This window comes from Cygnus olor, chromosome 17, assembly GCF_009769625.2.
Source record: "Cygnus olor isolate bCygOlo1 chromosome 17, bCygOlo1.pri.v2, whole genome shotgun sequence".
NCBI lineage: Eukaryota > Metazoa > Chordata > Aves > Anseriformes > Anatidae > Cygnus > Cygnus olor.
Genome location: NC_049185.1, coordinates 12,178,856 through 12,196,413, shown reverse-complemented (window position 1 = coordinate 12,196,413; position 17,558 = coordinate 12,178,856). Strand labels below are relative to the sequence as shown.

The following is a 17,558-nucleotide window of genomic DNA, read 5'->3' as shown; positions in this document are numbered from 1 at the left end:
TATAATACGTGCATTAGCCACATCAATGCCATAGAAGGATGAAATGCCTGCTCTCAAACACAGTGGAGATGAGAAAAGAAAGCTAGGGAAGGAAGAGAGATACTTAATTCAGAGGACAGTGCAGGCACAGGAACAAAAGAGCATAAACTGATCCTGAATAAGCGTATGCTGAAAATAAGGTTTCTTAAGGCGGGAAGCATGAAAATTTAGAATAATCTCTCCATGTTTTGGGTAAGAAACTAAACTGTCTTGAAGAGGGAACGTGCTTAATTTATGGAAATGGTCCTCAGATACACCTAGATGCAACAGCAGAGAACCTGACTCCTCCTTTCAGGTCTTATTTCCCACACAGGTGCACGCACAAATGCCCACACAGCCTCAGTGTAATTGCCTGTCCCAAGCAGGTGGAATGCTGAAAGTCAAAACCAAGTTAAATAAATTGCAACCAGGCAAAACATGGCAGAGGTAAAGACTTTGCTTTTGTGAGTTAGGGTGGAAAATAAAGAACTAAAGGATGGGTGTTGCTCTATGTTGGGGTGCTGTGCTCAGCAGCAGCTGACAGTAAAACCTGTATTCAGCAAAATTAACAAATGAGGTCAAACAGGTGTGCAAGTGGGAGGTTACTGGGGAAAGAAGATGTAAGAAGAGATCAATCACTGCCTCTGCTTGCCTAAGAGAGAAATTAGAAACATGTTTAAGGCTTCAGATTTGCTTGTATTGTTAGAAAAGAGGAACTGAAGACAAAAAACTTAAGTTTCCTGTAACCGAGGACTGGCCAACATCTGTCTGGGAGGCTGCTGCATGAACACAGTAAGGGCTTTTATCACGGCTGTCCAGGTACTTTGCTTCCTGCATCGAATAAATTCCTTGCCTTAACAGACAGCCTGTAGTTTGTATCTGAACTGGAGAGGATTATCACCACCAGTACAGCTGTACACCCAATTCTGATGCCCCAAGAGCAGGTACAACAACATCCACTTGTGCTGGTTGCACATTATAACACAATGGAGCACAAACTATTTTTAATATCTGTCCACTGTCAAGGCTTTCAGTGTTAATGGCTCCCATGCAGACTCAAATCCCACTACCCCTACACCTCTGAGACATGTGGAAGCAGGAGGTGCTGATCTTTTCTCCTGTGTCTCATCCCACAGGCTAGCAGAGAACATTTGAGAACATCCTGGCTACCTCCCCAGAGGAAAGCAACTCCCTGTAGCCATTGGGAGGGGGTAAGGAAGGGGTAAGAGGCAGCAGGATTTTCTATTTGGCAAATTCTTTTCATTTTAGCATCTTTAGTCACCTGTTGTCTTTTGAGCAGTAACTGAGCCCCTGAGGAACATGCTGGTGGGAGGGAAGCATGCCCAGGCACACATTAGCAGCCTAGCAGCTAGCTTGCATTTTTACCAGATAATGTTAAAGCATGTGTTAATACACAGCCCACCAGAAGCATTAAAATTCACATCCAAGTCTGTAACAAAGATTTTCCAGACTTCCTGCGCAAGAATGGCCTTTAATTATTTAGTACCATTACATTGTGTTAATGTCTGCTCTTTAAACCTCTGATTCCAGTTTACAGTGCTTGCAAGGTGAACTTTTGCCTGGCTGGAGGCATGGGAGGAGTTCTCTCTACATCTCAGCACCGCTTTTGCTTTCAGCCAAATGTTTAAGTGCTCATTTGGAGAACAACATGAGTCACCAAGCTCAGGTCATCTGGAGGCTTATCAGCAGTCATTTGGAGGCACCTTTCCCTTCCAGTTCATTAACCTCTGCCCTTAAAGGAAGTGGGGAACACGCAAGCAACTGCTGATTAGTTTGGGGTGGAGGTGGCTGTTTCGAACTTTCTTGTGAGATCTGGAGTCACTTAAGACACCTGATTCTTGGACTACCTTTTGGTAAACTGGAAGTCCCCGCAATGGTGGCTAGGAATTTTGAACTGTTTTAGTGGACTATTTGTGAACAACTACAAATAGCAGGCATTTTCACTTCACTTTCAAGCTCTTTTTCTAAAATGAAGCCAGAAATGGGAGGAATCCAAGCCTGTGTAGCAAGACAGCAACTTCTCTGCACCTTTTCAGCCTCTAGGTGAAATTTTAGGGCTGTAACTTGTGGATGGCTTATGTTGAGTGGGCTGGAGCCATTCCCATACCCAGCCACCCACTCTCCCTATAGCCCTCGGTCTCTAAAGCAAAACCAAAGCACCATGAACGTACAGCTTGGCATGCAGAATAGTACCAAAGACCATACCACACTCATGGTCTTTGACTGTGACATAGCTTGGGCTCAGCAGGCACTCTGCAAGCAGCTACATCTGTGCAGCACAGATGCTTGCAGGGTAGGATGAGTACAGCCACTCCATGACACGCGGTCTCGCTAGGACTCTGAATTGTAAAAGCCTGTATATTCAAAATCTGGAAAGCCAGGGGGGTAATTATTTATTATTTTATCCAAAACTCTGATACAAGCTGTGCTATAACTGGTTTCCAAACAAGTCCCTGAGCAGCTCAGAGGAGTGGGCTACAGCACAGCTGTGTCAGTGGGACTACGGCAGCCTGCACCGTGGTGCTGCAGGAACACGGCTCTCCTGCTCCCACATCTCCACCAGCTCATTTGGCATTATCAGGGCAGCTCTACCAGCAGTGCCTCAGGCAGCAGTTATCCCCACAGGATCTGTGTTTTTTCCAGCTGGATACCTGACACTGCCTGCAAACGACAGAGAATTTTCGATATGATGTTCAAAAGACAGGTGAAATAATCCCTCAAGCCTAGCCATGGAGTACAGAGCATGCCAGCATGGCTCCAAACAACACACAAAGACAAGACACCGCTCGCAGCAAAGGAAACAGTTTACCCCATTTACCCCACAGGGAGACTTTCCAGCAACAAGGGATCTCATTATAAGAAACCAAAGCACTTACTTCAATGATGCTGAGCCTCTCTACGCTGGAGCCAACGTGGTACTCTGCTGATGTCTCATGATACAAGTCACCTGGAAGCACAGAGGTTTTAAACATCAGCACTGCAAGACACTTTGGCAAAGACGGTCTTCCCATACAGGCAGATTGTGCCAATGCCTCTCAGCCTTTTTGCCTCATAGCGCTTTAATTATTTCATCTAATTGCCCTCTCTTTCCCACCCGCCTCCCTCCACCAGCAAAGCCTGGGCAATGGCAGGTCACTTATTTTCCAGCAATTTCTCATAACCTCAGTAAGCAACAGAACACGAGCACGCTATTCTCTCATTACAGCAACCCAGCATCCTTACTGCATTAAGCATGGCAACAACGGGAAATCCCTGCACAATTGTCAGAAAGGATCAATTTGTGGGGAAAATAAAAGGAATGGTTTGAACTGTTCGGGGGGAACAGAGATCTGATGTGTTCGTGTGTCTGTGCCTAAACAGACCGACTTTGTACCAGAAAGCCTAGGTGTCAGCTTCTACTGTGCTGCTACATGAATCGATCTGGTTGAGGAGTCACCTTCTTTTCGAAACGAGCAGAAAATAAAACCAAGGCAGGTACAGATAAGAACAAAGGATGGAGCAAGAGGAAAGAAAAGCCAGGAGAAATTTGAGTAATTCAAGACGGAGCTGGAATATTTCATCATTATATGAGAGAATCCTGGCTGTGGCACAAAGGCACCCAACCAACGTGGAAAATAAAGAGAATCGAGAGCTTCCTTATCCCAGCGCCCACTGGGCAATTCTTTTTCAGCAGCACTGGGCAGTCATTTTTGTGCTCTGTCTCAGCTTTTCCTCTTATGAGACGAAGATAACAAGTTTTACGTTTTTCAGACTGGGGCTGTAACAATTACCTGGAAATACTGTGAAATATCACACGCAGCTTTGACTAAAAAAAAAATAAAAATTACCCTGGACATCATCGCATTCTGGGGTTTCGATTTTATCCATCAGATCATTGGAACTCCATTTGGTTATTTCTTTCGGGAACATTTCCTCATTGTCAGACAAGTCCTCTTTAAAAACAGATGTTTTGAGAGTCACACACATACAAATATGTATACAGGCAAGAGCACAGAACAGAATTTTAAACAAAAGACCCCACAGCTCTATGTAATCTCATAAACATTTGAATGGTTTAAGTCATAATAAAACATGAGACTTTACCAGCTTTTGTTAAACATAGCTTTTGTTATACAATATATTCAAAAGCCTATTCTGAAATGAAAATAAGACCTTTTAGTTGCATGTTGGTAAACAAACAAAAATCCTAAGATGTGGAAAAAATCCTATGGATTTTTAACACTACCATTTGAGGCACCAAGTTTGATGTTATCCTTGCCATGCTTTCTGCTTGGCACCACCTTGTAACACCGCTCGAGGATGCCAGAGCAGCCAGTAGGTTCCAGTATAGGAGAGGACAAAGCAACGTTCACTACTAGGATCCTCCCTGAGTTGTTTGAAAGCTAAGTGAGGTCTTTGGGGGAAGCAGCGATAAGGATCACTATTGTTAATAGGACCGAATACCTAAAAAGGCATGAGTAATAAAGGAAACATAAACTCCCTAGGCTATCTTTAGCCCAATTTCCTTAGGAGACAAGACCACACTGCCTGAGTGTCTGCCATTTCCCTCCTACCTCGAGATCCTCTTCCCTGGCTAATTTTACTACAGTTGATAAAGAACGAGGGTCCCAAAAATATGATGTTCCTAGAAGCGTAACAAAAAGGAACAGGCATATGAAGGGCAGTCCCTATAAAACACCCCCCAGCAATATCCAGAAAGGGTAACAGCCTTGCTCTGTATGAGCCCCCAGAGGATCAGTGCCAGGCTGGGGGACAAGGACAGCAGGCTCGTGCTCTACACCCACACAACACGTGGAGGCACTGCACAGCCCTAACTGCCAGCAGCAAAAGCCCAAATTGGGCTTTCTGGTGAAAGAAACAGAGCCCAGAGCCCCGGAGCTGCCGTTTGAACCCACAGCAAAGCAAACAGCAGCAGTTCAAGTCTTACAATGATGCTTTTGGTATGAGCTGCTGGTTTCTTTTTTTTTTTTTTTACATTAAGGATGCATCTTTTACTGTTGCAGAGGTTAATTGGTTTCTAATTTATTTATTGTTCTGTGCTTATTATTTCTTTCCTGAAAATTTTGGGCTTGTAAATTTAATAAAGAGCTATAAACATAATAATAACAGCAGCATTTACAGATGTCTTGACAATCTAAAAAGCTGTAATCTTTAGAGACCCAGCCTCGGATTCCCCCTTGTTGCTGTACAGTTACTAAGAAGACAATTAGTTGGAAGAATCCTAGAATCAGGAACAAAAAGACTATGAGATATATTATTCTTTTCAGCATATCTGAGCTAGCAGCTCAGATCTAAGTGCAAGCCAAGCAAAGACCAGTCATTTTTAGGAGTTTCTATTTACACATTGACCATAAAAAGACAGCAACCTGGAAACCTGGTATCAGCATGCCATTTCCTTTTTCAGCTATGGAAAAAGTCTGAGTAAATCCCCCATTCCCTGCACGAGGCAGTGCAGAGCTACCTGTTAAGAGCAAGGGGAAAGCATGTGCATGCGACATGCGTGCTGGCAGAGAATTAGGGGGAAGATAGCACTCCAAGCTCCTTCAGCAACTTAAGCTAAACGTTGAACTTATTTCCACGAGAGGTTTAATTACAGCTCTTATTACTGCTTAAGTGATCACTGAAAGGGATACTACTCCTGTTATTAGCATTTATTACAGGATAGAAATTAGATATTACTGTATTTGTCACCATCTTTACCATAGCATGCCAGTGCACGGGGATGAGTGGGAAGCCCAAGACAAGGCGGCTTCCCAGGCTCGGGGTACGCCCACTGCACGGCAAGGAAACACGTGTGTATTTGGGAAGCACTGCTGAGGAACTCGGCTGGGTGTCGGCTCGCATCCTGATCCATGCCAGTTCCCGTGGCACCGACCCTGAAAGCCTCCTGGGCAGGATAAGCCGCACCGGTGCTCAGCCCCTGCTCGCAGACCCAGAGCCAGGAGCTGACACCTGCATTGAGAGGTCCCTCCCGAAGAGAGGGCTGTGTTGAACAGCACGCTCATAAGCCAGAATCCCATTAAATTAGGCAGACTTTTCAAACCCAGCTGTGCGGGGACTGCAGAGCACAGCCTGTACGTAAAGGGAGGTGCACTGTGTACGAGCAGAAGAGGAGCTGCTGCTTTTCCTTGTAAACTCCTCAAAGTATTGCAACAGAGGGGCAGATGCCAACCGACCGCAGCACGCATTTTTGTTAGTTCTCCTTCCCAGGCCCCTCAGGAGCACTCCAGGGATTCCCTGGGGGCCTGCATCCCAGGCAGAGCCGTCTCCATCTCAGTTTTATTACTGAGTAGTTAAAAAGCCAAAAAAAGAGGGTGGATAGCAGCGATGCCATTTCAATGACTCACTCCCCTTTTCTTGTATGTATATTGCTACAATAAATCCCTACAAAGTTTTTGTAGATGCTACATAAGTTAATAGAGACACTTAAATGAAGTTGGCCCTTCTCTTTCTGGGCAAAAGACACATTCATCACCTTGATTTACAAGCACACTGGCCACTTGAGCTGCTATTGTGCAAGTCCCAAAAGCATGCCGCATTTTACCCCAGAATTTAGGATGTGTGCCTAAATACTTGATGAGACAAGTCTTCTGGAGCACGACACTATCAATTTTTTGAGACTGAACTTTAGCTGAACATTACTGAATTTCTGCTTTACAAAACTGGGGTGTGATCTTCTAACAACTCCATTTCACAGAAAGGTCACCAACTCCAGCTGCACGCGTTGCGCACAGAACTTAGATTAGCATTACGAGCCGAGAGAAGGGTCCATCTGTTGTCAGCAGAGATGGAGCCTCTCAGGCTTAAAACACACATTAAGTACAATGTATAAAATGAACGCAGTGGCACAAAGCTTCTTCACAAACATGCACAGAAAAAGAAGGAAAAAAAAACACCACAGCTTTCTCCTAATATGAACAGTCAAAATTATTCTGGGAATTCTGCAATGAACACTGATGAATTTTGGCACATGAATTACCCCACTGCATTCATTACTGTATTTCTAGGAACAGGAGAATAAGGAGTTAATAAGGCAAATTTTGGTCTCTTCAAGCCCAGACAGGACAATTAATCATACCTTTTACTGATTAAAAAATAATAAAAAAAATCTCGCCTTACTGAATCAGAATCATTAAGACACACCCACCGTCCAGTTAGCATTGCTGAATTTTACCCACACATTTGCACCAAATCAAATACAGCTCCAAAAGCTTACGACTGCTCAAGATCACTTCAGACATATCACACAATCTGAAACGTTGCTGTTAAATATAAGAGTCTGCTGAGTGATGCTGGGGAAGCTCGAAGAAGCTGCACTGACACTGCACACAGCTTGGTTAGAAAGGAACAGACTTTAAACAAAGCCAAAAAGTCTTGCTTCCTTCCCCACTCACCCCCCAGCCTCTCATGCTTTCCGTCCTCTTCCCCCACCATTTCAGGTAATAAATGATGGTAATTTAGGCTCCACGTACCATGTGCATCAAAGTATTCATCATCTGAGCTGTCATCCGAATCCCTGGCAATGCTCTGCATCCTCCACTCAGAGATACTATGGCGTGAGGGACTTGCTGGAAGAAACAAAAAAGCCTTATGCGATATGCTACATTGACAAGACAGAGAGTTCCCAACATGATCTTTGCTGGAGGAAGAGTCGTGTGTTCTCTATGAAAATTCACTGCTGCAATATTAAAAACACAAAACCCCGATGATGCTGGTGTGATGTCAGTGTACCGTTTTACAGATCCTGTTTGTTTACTGTTGTTATAACCTGCCAGCAAGACGTTACATTAAAGCAAGCTGTTTGTATCACTCTTAAGCTATTTTGAATGGCAGCTATTTATAATTGTTAGTAGGACGTGCAAAATCAGCTGGGTTTTAAAGTTTGCAATTAGGAAGGAAGCAGACTGATTGGAAGCTTTCTTCGTGCCTTTAATCAGCACACAAGCCAAGCCTCTGCTTTGCTAACTTTTGGGTGGGTAGCTCAGCAGAGCAGCCTGGATAGAAATAATCTGTTTTCTGGAAGGAAATTGCTTCCACACAAATTGGATTAGAGATCTATTTAAACTTTAAACTTGAATGATTTAAACAACATGTTATCCAACTACTTCATAGGGGAGCTGACAGAGCAGCTGTCCTGGTGTAGCGAAGAGAAAACCCAACAATCCCTCTGGTTCCTCCTCACTCTCCTTTCCTCACACCCACCTGCTCCCTTTTACTTTCCCCTCCGGAGCTCCCTGCACCATATATAAACGCATTACAGCACTATTTTATTCAGATATATTTTAGTAATGATGCAGCCTGAACTCTGCTTGACTGAACGTGTCCCAGAAACGCAGTCCGATGAAGGAAACTGCTCAAAGAACAGGAGACACAGTTCCTCCCCTCTTTCAGATCGCTCTTGCATGTCACAGACGGAGCACACACAAAGCCCTTGCAGCAGCCACCCAATCTAACACAGCAAAAACCTGAGGAGACTGACAAATTCCCATTTAGCGTGTGCAAAGACACTGAAATGCTCCAGTTCCTGCGAGAGCTGCACGAGCTCTTTCAGGCTGTTGTAACAGCATTGAACATGTGAGCAAAACGCTTCTGATTCTAATTTTGCTCCCTGATTGTCACATGCAAAGACGCCGGAGACCCTGTGCAGTCATCTAATTGCAGCTCAGCGCCGGCTGGGCAGCCCCCAGCTACCCCACCGCCCACCCCTCTGGGAGCAGGGGGAGCTCGGCAGAGCAGCGCTAATTCACGCCGGCGTGACGTCAAGGCACTCGCATAATAGTTGCTAAAAATAGAGCACATAACAACATATAGGACGGCGACAAGGGTCCTGCTATCACCAGAGGTCTCGCTCGCATGGTATAGAAAAGACTGAGATCTTCTGGGGAGTGGCGGTGCTTTTTTCAGCAGAAGGTAGCGGTTCATCGAGACAGCCCTCCTTGCTTCCATATGTTAATACGCTGCCAGCATGAAGAAGGATTAAAATATCCGTGTGACGTACTTCTCAGCACATCACAATTCATTTCTTTCATTACTTTTTCCTGTAAAAGCCGAGGCAATCTGCAGTTTAAAGCAAATTCACGCTTTGCTACCAGCGAAAACCTTTAAGTAAAACCCTAAAAGGTCTTAAGCTACAGCTGCCAATGAATGTGTCAGCACTGGAAGAGGGGTTTCATAACAAAGAGCATAATGAGAGATGGGCACATCGCTATAAAATCCTGGTGCAAGAGAAGTAGCCAGCATTTTTATCTTTATCCAACAATTTATGAAGCGTCTGGTAGGTTCTTCCCCAGGGCTCACTCTGGTGAGTCATCACGAGGCAAAACTACTGCTCATATCTCATTCACCCTGTGATGAAATCAGTGATAGAGTGGTAAATAAAAATTGAGAATCAACTCCCAATATTTAGTACATATGAGAGATGGATAGATAAGCTTCGCTCACTCAGATGCCCCTTCCACTGTCACTGGAAGAAATGCTGCCCCTTGGGGTTTTCAGAAAATTCAAGATTTTTTTCCCCTCTTGCTGCGAGAGCTATTACCCAGATATCAGCTGTGCCTGACTAAAAGGAGAGGGAACTGTTGAATATTCAAGCCTTCTTTCTGTCACTTGCTGAGGATTCACCCCTTTGTACAGAATGGTTCAAAGAAAGGAGGAGTTTAACATGGGGGAAAAATAAAAGAAAAAAAAGATAAAGGTGACTGCTGGTGGAGAGGTGAATGATGACGTTCAGGACTCAAAGCTGAGCCCTTACAGGGGCTTTAACAGCAAGATCCTGAAAACTTGCTGAATGGTATTTAAAGGGGAACGTAAACTTGATCCATGGTCTCACCTAGTCCCAGACTGGGAGTTTTGGTCCCCAAACAGCCACCACGCAGCATTACCACCCACGAAAGGCAGCAGCCCCCACCCACCCAGTTTCAGAGTACGGTGACCTGCCTTAATTTCTCCAGCAGCCGATGCGGTACCGTGCTGTGTAAGCTGTGCTGTGGCACCCACGGAGCCAAACGCCCGCTTTCGAAATGAACGGCATGTGGTGAGGTGTAACCACAGCCCAGGTGCCCGGGGTGCCTGTTGGTAACTGCCTCCTGGAAGACGGGAGCAGTTAACAGCCACCCGCTGCCGGGCTGGTTCCATAGAGCCAGGCAGGTCACAGCACACAGGCAGGCATCCAGAAGGGAACATTCCTGAAGGATCAGGACTTGTAAAAGCCACCAGTGGCTCGTGGGTAACAGGGACTAACCTTCTCTGCACTGCTTTGTTTGTCATCTTCTGACACCCAGCACTGCCACCCAGCTCCTTCCTGCTCTTCTACCGTTTTTTATAATTCCTCTGCTTTTGAGATTTGTAAGAAGTCTGCCACATGTCACTTTGAGAGTCACACTTGTGGGATAACTACAAACATTCCCAGGCCCACAAGAGGCCACCTGAGAAGACTGAGCCTACAACACCAGCAGAAAAAGCCTCCTATGAGAGCTGAAAGGACTCCCAGGAGAAATGTGTGTTGTCCCAAAAGTGCTGCCATGGTCACGCTTCTAAAGCCCAACCTCCACACAGTTCAGAGGAGTAAATCATCATCAGCATCTTACCTCCTCTCTTTGAAGACCGTGAGGACTTGGAAGAGGTGGACCACTGCTTGGTGAGTGATCTCCCAGAGGCTGTTTCACTGTTACTAGCAGCATCTTCTGTGTCCACAGGTGAAACCGTGTCGGCCTCAATATCCTTCTCACCAGGAGTGTCCTTCACTCCATGCTGCTCAGTATCATTTTCGCTGCAGAACTGGGCCATCTTCTGAGCCAGCATCAGCTGTGCCTCTTTCTCCAGCTGCCGGATATCCTCAATGGTGAGCCCGTACCACTCGTCCTGCCAGCACCATGCCTGCCGATGTGCACGGACCATGACCTTCCGCAAGCCTGCAAAACCAGAATGGCCCAGTCACGAAAGCTACAAAACTGCAGGAAGAGATGCGTTCCCTTCCCCTAAACCTAAAGACACCGTGGCATTGATATTACAGCAGTGTCGACAACATAATGATGCAAGCCGCAGAAAAAGATTCATTGCTTTTATCGACCGTGAGGATGGCAAATTGGTCATTTCTGTAGTGTAGCTCTGCAGTTCTTGCTAACCAACCATCCACTGAAAAAGCAGCTGGTATTTTGCTACTGCTTTGAACTCTTGGGAAGGGATTTCCTAATTCCAGATCCATGACTTTGCTCTGTGACTGCCTGCTCCACAAGGAAAGAGCCAGGCACAGACCACATATGTCATTCTCATGAAGCTCTAGGAAGTTGCAACATTTAGATCCAGCCCTCAAAATGAGGCATGTTCCCAGAAAAAGGAAAAAAAAAAAAGCCAAAACCAGCAATTACTGCTTAAAAAAAAAAAGTAAAAAAAAAAAGTTGAGAGATTCAAGTGGTTCCTTCATGAATACAACACAGCCCACCACAGTATGTGACATGACAGAAGCACTTCCCACACTGCTTGGTGCTAAGACAACCAAAATCTCTCCTTTTCTTGGAAACCTGGTTTCTGCAAATGGTTTCTATACATCAGTGAAACAGCATCACAGATATGAGATAATGGGATGGGAAGCAAAGGAAGGGAGGGAATGAAGACGCTTCATTTTGCAGAGACTGTCTTTCTTCAGCAGCATGAGGAAAATGAAGTGTGTAAAGCTAATTTAAAGTATTATTTCAATGTGTCACATATCTGAAAGGAAGAACCATCTCAAAAGCAACACAAAGATCTCACAACAAGGCAAGAGAAACTTTCCACCAAGACTTAAGCATATTGGCTAACATCATCGTATCACCAAGACTTTTAAAACCGAGTATTCACTGTGGATTTTTGACAATATTGCTGCTTAAAAGCTCATGCCAGGTCCAAGCTGCAAACAGCTATTTATTACTGATAGGAGCACACAGCAGTAACGCTGCTTTTTAAAAGCTTCTATAAATACTGACAAACTAATCCTCAGGTGCCCTTCTGAAAAATCAATAAATATTGTTCCCCTTTTCATTCTCCTGGGAAACTGAGGCAGAGAAGGGTTGATGGACATGCCAAGAGCAGCAGTGGGTTTATGGATCTACAGCTCTCCACTGCAGAGCCTGGACAACAAAGCCAGCAGGCCGGGAGCCCAGGCACTCGCTCTAATGAAGGCCCTGGCTGAAGACCACAGGCCGCAACACCACCGCTGCTATTACGCACCAGAAAGCGATCAATAGGCTACATTAAAATCATTTCAGTTTCTAGAGTGGCAGACTGAGTTCTCTAAGCACCACCAGAAGTGAAGATGGCTCCCACAAGCCACGCTCCATTTCCAGGAGCAGGGCCAAAGCTGAAGGGTCCCACTGCACGCAGGGTTTCTGAGCTGGTCCCAGCCAGCAACGTTCACTTCACTGTGGTAAAGAAAGTCTTAGACCTCACTGCTGCCATAGTTTCTGTGATCTTCATCCTAAATATCCCCTTTGTTTTCAGCAATTACTTTTTTTTAAGCATAAAAAGCTTGTTTTTATATATTTATTTCCTTCCAGGCCTCGGCACTTTATTTTCTGCGCTGCACTTTGGCTAGTCCTTAATGCCACCAGCTATCGCCAGTCACCCTATCAGGAGGAAATAAGCAGAGAGATCAGCAGCTAATAGGATGGACCAGCTCAACCTGAACTTCATTTGCACAGTAAGATTAAATCTATCAATATTTTATGTACTTCTCTGCCTGACTTTCAGATGGGAGCTCCATGTAACAGAGGCAAGTTTGAGCCACCAGACTGCGACCTTCTGGGGGCAGAGCAAGGGGCATCAGCAACTTAATTCTGTTCAACCTTAGTCAAGATTCAGAGTTATTTCCTTCACCAGATTACTTTTTGCAGAGCTACGGCAGAATGTTTTAGCCTCTTCACCTCCTGTTATGATTGACAATCAGCAGAGCTTAAAAACCAGAGATTAAACTCCCATCACATCCACCCTGAAAGCCAAGAAAACGTTCCCTTGCTGTAATTCAGTCCCTCACACTAGAGCCATTCTTTAGGCTTTTTCGTCTACAACGCGCAATTCTGCCTCGCTTCAAACACCTTGAAAACAGACTGTGATCAGACACAGAGGCCAGCGGCCCCCTCGCACTCATCCAGAGGCTTCCTTGGCTGCAGGGCTCAGCAGGATCGTGGGCCCCCAGCCTCTACTCACGCTCCTGCACCCAGCCACAATGCCACCAACTCCTCAGAAATTCTGTGTGAGGGCACAGATGCCACCGACTGCATATATTTGTTTTAATGGACTAACATCCTAGGGAACACAAAAAACACTTGGGGCGATAAAGTTCTCCTTAAGTTCTTCTCTGCCTTCTCTCATGTCATCCCTTAGATGACCAAAAAAAAACCCCAAACCTATCACTACCCATCTCCCAGCCTCCCAGGCCAACAGAACCCACAGACCTCCCCACACTGCTCATGTCAGGCTGATCAGACATCCCAACCACCCTTTCTTAAAGCCTTTTCTTTTGAAAACAAGATGGCATTATCCACCATTCTAGATCAATTATAAACATAAAACTCGAGATTATTTTCCTAGCCTCCAGCCTTTACCTGGGACATGTCAGCGATGCTGCTTTTTTCTTTCTCAAGCACAGGGAGAAAACCTGGAAGAGAGTGAGGCTGTCCAGGTACAAAAGCAATTGAAAAATAAACGTCATGGCTCGCAGAAAAAAAATCTCCACTGCTAGCAGTGGAAAACTTGAGCAGTCCCTGTAGGCACACACAGCACTGAGTACATCGCTGAATTCTACTTCAACTTGCAGCACTGAAGCCTTCCAGTGGGCAGCAGAGACCCAGAGGAAATGCGAAGTGTCCCCACGCAGCTACATGAATTCAAGATCCAGCTACAAATGACGGACTTCACCTGTCAGGACATGGCTTCCCTCCCCATGCAATGGAAAAAGTTGAGTTTTACAGCAGTTTTTCCTTAAAATGTCGGGGAAATCATGCTTTTTATTTGGAAAGTGAAGAGGGGATAGATCAGACCCACGAAACAGAGCATAACTGGGAGCAATTTTCTTTTTAACAGATCAGAGATGCCCATCAGGACAGTGCTGAAGGCAATTTGTGGGCCAGTTTGCCTTCATTTTTCTCTCTGGCAGGCTGGGAGGTGCAAAAGCCTCCTGCTCAGCCCGAGAAGTCACTGTCCCATGCTCAATCCCACACGTGGTGCTTCCAAGCTGTGTCTCACGGCCGGCTGCAGCCCCCTTGCCAGTTTGCCTCACAAGCCTATGACATGCTGCTGGGCTCTGGGAGCTGGCTGGGGAGGGCAGGAGGGGTCCAGCATCCCACCCACCACCTTATTCCAGGCCGGACAGACCCAAGAAGCCCAGTGGAGGGCAGGCTCCGGGCAGAACAACGCTCCTGTGTCCCACCCAGGTGCCTGTTCCCTTCTCACATAAACATCTCCTGTCCTCACAGAGCAAACAAAATCAGCTATGTGGAAGAACAGGGGGTAGGAGGTGGTCTCCCAGAGAGGTCTTTTCGCTGTGAAGGGGGAACTGAGAGCACAGGAGAATCAGGGCAGATGTTAGAATAGGTTTTCCCTTCCACCCGGTGTGCCCCATGTTCATCTCAGGCTTCTTTTCAAGAACTGAAGGACAACCCCCCAGTCTAGGGCAGGCAGGTCACCCACTGAAGCCAGTCCAAAATAAAGGGAACAGGATTTGTATAAGGATGCAGGTAAAAGCTGATTCCACTAATGTCAGTAGTTAACAATACTTTGTTATTTCTCTACAGAGCACAACACTTTGGTTAAAAAAAAAAAAAAAAAAGGAAACCACACATGCACATATGTACACATGCAGATTGAGTTCAGAGGTACTCGTCATTTCTGTGTTGTTTTAATTACAACATTTCCCACTGCGGCGTGCAGAAAGATGATCTGTGAAGAGTCTAGCAGGGTGCAAACACTTAAATCACTCACCCTTCAACTCACCACCTCAACAACTCTGCCGCAGAGACTGGCTAAATCCTTGAAGTGCTGACTTTCGTAAGTGATTTGCTTGCATATTGTAGTGTTGAACTTAATTTCACAAAAGGAAGTGTAAATGAACATGAGACAAGCCAGGATAGATGAATTTAAAAAGCCTTTGTCTACAGTGCTGGATTTGTTTTTCAATCTGAAGTAAAAATAGCAACTGCAGAAAAAAATCAGTATTAAAAAAAGAAAAAAAACACCACTCCAAATCCTGCCCAAACCTCTCTTAACTATCTGCATAAAGCAACTGTTCAGACACCCATTGATTATGTACCCAGTAGCAACATCCCAGAGCATTTTATAATGCACTCACACAACTTCCTGGCAGCCGATAAAGGATGCCTGATTTTCCTCAGGCAACATTATTTTGTTGATGGTCACAACAGATCCCATAACCTTGTCAGTACAGTTCTGGTTGTCTGACTGTTCTGATCAAGGGTAGCAAGCAGATACAACTCCTGGTTGCCTTATCTTCCCTTGCTCAGGCCACTCGCAAAGAGAAGTGTGTGGTCACACCTGCGTGGTGCTAACCACAACCTGCCTTCTCTCGAAAAGGCGAAACCCGGCTGCAGGCCCCAATGAGCAGATCTCATTTAGATGAGCTTTCGCATTTTAGTGCTCAAGTGAAGCAAAATTTCTGCAGAAGAGCTTTCTAAAACCTCTTCCTCTTCATCACTGTGCGACAATTTGGGTATATTTAGCCTAAGATGCACTGGCTTAGACAAAGCTCCAGTTACTGGGCCGGGAACACACTTTGCCATGGTGTATAATCAATAACCCATACACAGTCAACACACTTGTTAGCAACAAAAGAACCAGAGCCCACGTGCACAATTAGGAAGCAAGTGGGAGCAGAACATTATGCAGTGCCAGTCCAATTAAACTTAAATTCTATGGGAAAGGAGTAAAAAAGCATACAAATATTACAGCCAAGTAGACTAATAGCCCACAATTTTAGTCTGTGTCTCAGGCTGTCAAAGCACTGAGTAACTGTCCAATTAGTCATCAGAAAAAATGGCTGTTGCACTCGGAAAGACTGAGAACATTTCAACACCATCCCCCAGAGTCACTCCCTCCACACTCAGTAGCCTTTCCACATATTACAATCCATCCATCACCTAACTCAGAAGTTTTCTTCTTTCAAGTCATTCTCTAATTTTAGTTTGCACCACCTCAGGAAGAGTTTTATTCCTACTCTTGGTTTCTGCCTCAGTTTTCTTACCATCTTGACGACCCCATGCAGGAAGGGCTAATTCCCCAAGAAACAGGCTCATGGAGCCAGGAACCAGCAGAGAGATGTCAAGGAGGGGCTGGCAGACAAGAAACTCCTGGCACCTGAGCAGCTTGGTCCAGTAGCACAACACACAAAGGTCTCCACCTGCTTCGGGTCATCAGCTGAAACCCCAAAACTGGCATCACTGTCTAAGTCATGTCTTAGCCCCCATCCTTCCAACTTACACATCCTCACACCTAGCTAGCTGTCTTTTCTACACAAGCCCTGATGCTTTTCCCAGTCACTAACAGCTTGCCCATGGCTATCCCACTGCATGGGGAGGATACACGTCTCTGGGCACCCAAAGCTTTTGCTTTCATTTTTCACTCACTCAACTTTGTTGCGCCTTAAAGACTTCTCTGATTTTATGCATCTTAACCACTTTGAAAAACAGTATTTGCCATCATTATAACAGAGTGGAAAGGCTTTTGAAAGGCAGACAATGAGCTGGCTCGGCTCTCTGCAAAGCCTCAATCAAGAGGGAAATGGCAGGCAATCTTTTATGAAATACAAAAGAAACATTTCTAAGAGACCACAGTTTAATCTATGCCAAACACCTCTGAACAACTGGAAGAGTCACATGCTTCTTTCTCATTTAACAGATACAATGGAGTTGTTATTCTGCCCCCATGTTTTGCAGCATACACTAAATTAACCCGTGTCACTGAAACACCAAGGGAGTTCATTGCAGAGAGGCACTTGTAATACAGCCTGTAACAGGTAAAAACTTTCATCTAGGCTAAAGTAAAGCCAAAGGAGCTCTAGCAAAGGGAACAGACTATTCGGAGAATGGTGTGCACCATTCACCACTGCTCCTTCAGTGTTTTTCACACTAGGAGCTCCATTTAGGAGCACAGTGTAACTAAGAAGAGCTGTAAAATCATTTATTTATTCCAGCATCAGGCACTTCAAAGAAGCTTTGCGTATAGAAAGGGACAGCTACCCAGGTCATGCAGGAGAATTCACTGCGTACAGAAAGCAGGAAGCATCATTTACAAAGTCTTTCTTTGGCCTTTTCTTTGCCAGAGGACAGCCATAGCTCTGAACTTCTCTCAAGATGGGAATGTTTCTTTAAAACATTCTTTAAATTATGCAGCTGGCCATAAGGCTTGTCTCCTCTGGCAAGGCTCAGAAACTGTATCAGTTGTGTTATAGATTTTCTGTGGAGAACAAATTACTGCAACCACCTGCACAGTCCCCACTTAGTTACTTCTGGGACACAAACAATAGGCTACCTCCT

General features: G+C 45.2%; 1 protein-coding gene across 19 annotated transcripts in view; it reads right to left on the bottom strand.

The window, feature by feature from the left end:
- The window catches only part of PITPNM2 (phosphatidylinositol transfer protein membrane associated 2), a 136,020-nt gene that overhangs the window by 31,870 nt on the left and 86,592 nt on the right, over positions 1 to 17,558 (bottom strand). For 15 of the 19 annotated variants that reach the window (XM_040577535.1, XM_040577522.1, XM_040577523.1 and 12 more), the window contains 4 exons: positions 10,626 to 10,949; positions 7,512 to 7,607; positions 3,867 to 3,971; positions 2,916 to 2,986 (listed from right to left, as the gene is read on the bottom strand). In XM_040577535.1, coding sequence (XP_040433469.1) covers positions 2,916 to 2,986; positions 3,867 to 3,971; positions 7,512 to 7,607; positions 10,626 to 10,949 — 596 coding nt within the window. Of the gene's footprint in view, positions 1 to 669; positions 1,767 to 2,418; positions 2,701 to 2,915; positions 2,987 to 3,866; positions 3,972 to 7,511; positions 7,608 to 10,625; positions 10,950 to 17,558 lie in introns of those variants that run through there. The other 4 variants (XM_040577528.1, XM_040577537.1, XM_040577540.1 and 1 more) reach the window with 3 other exon arrangements.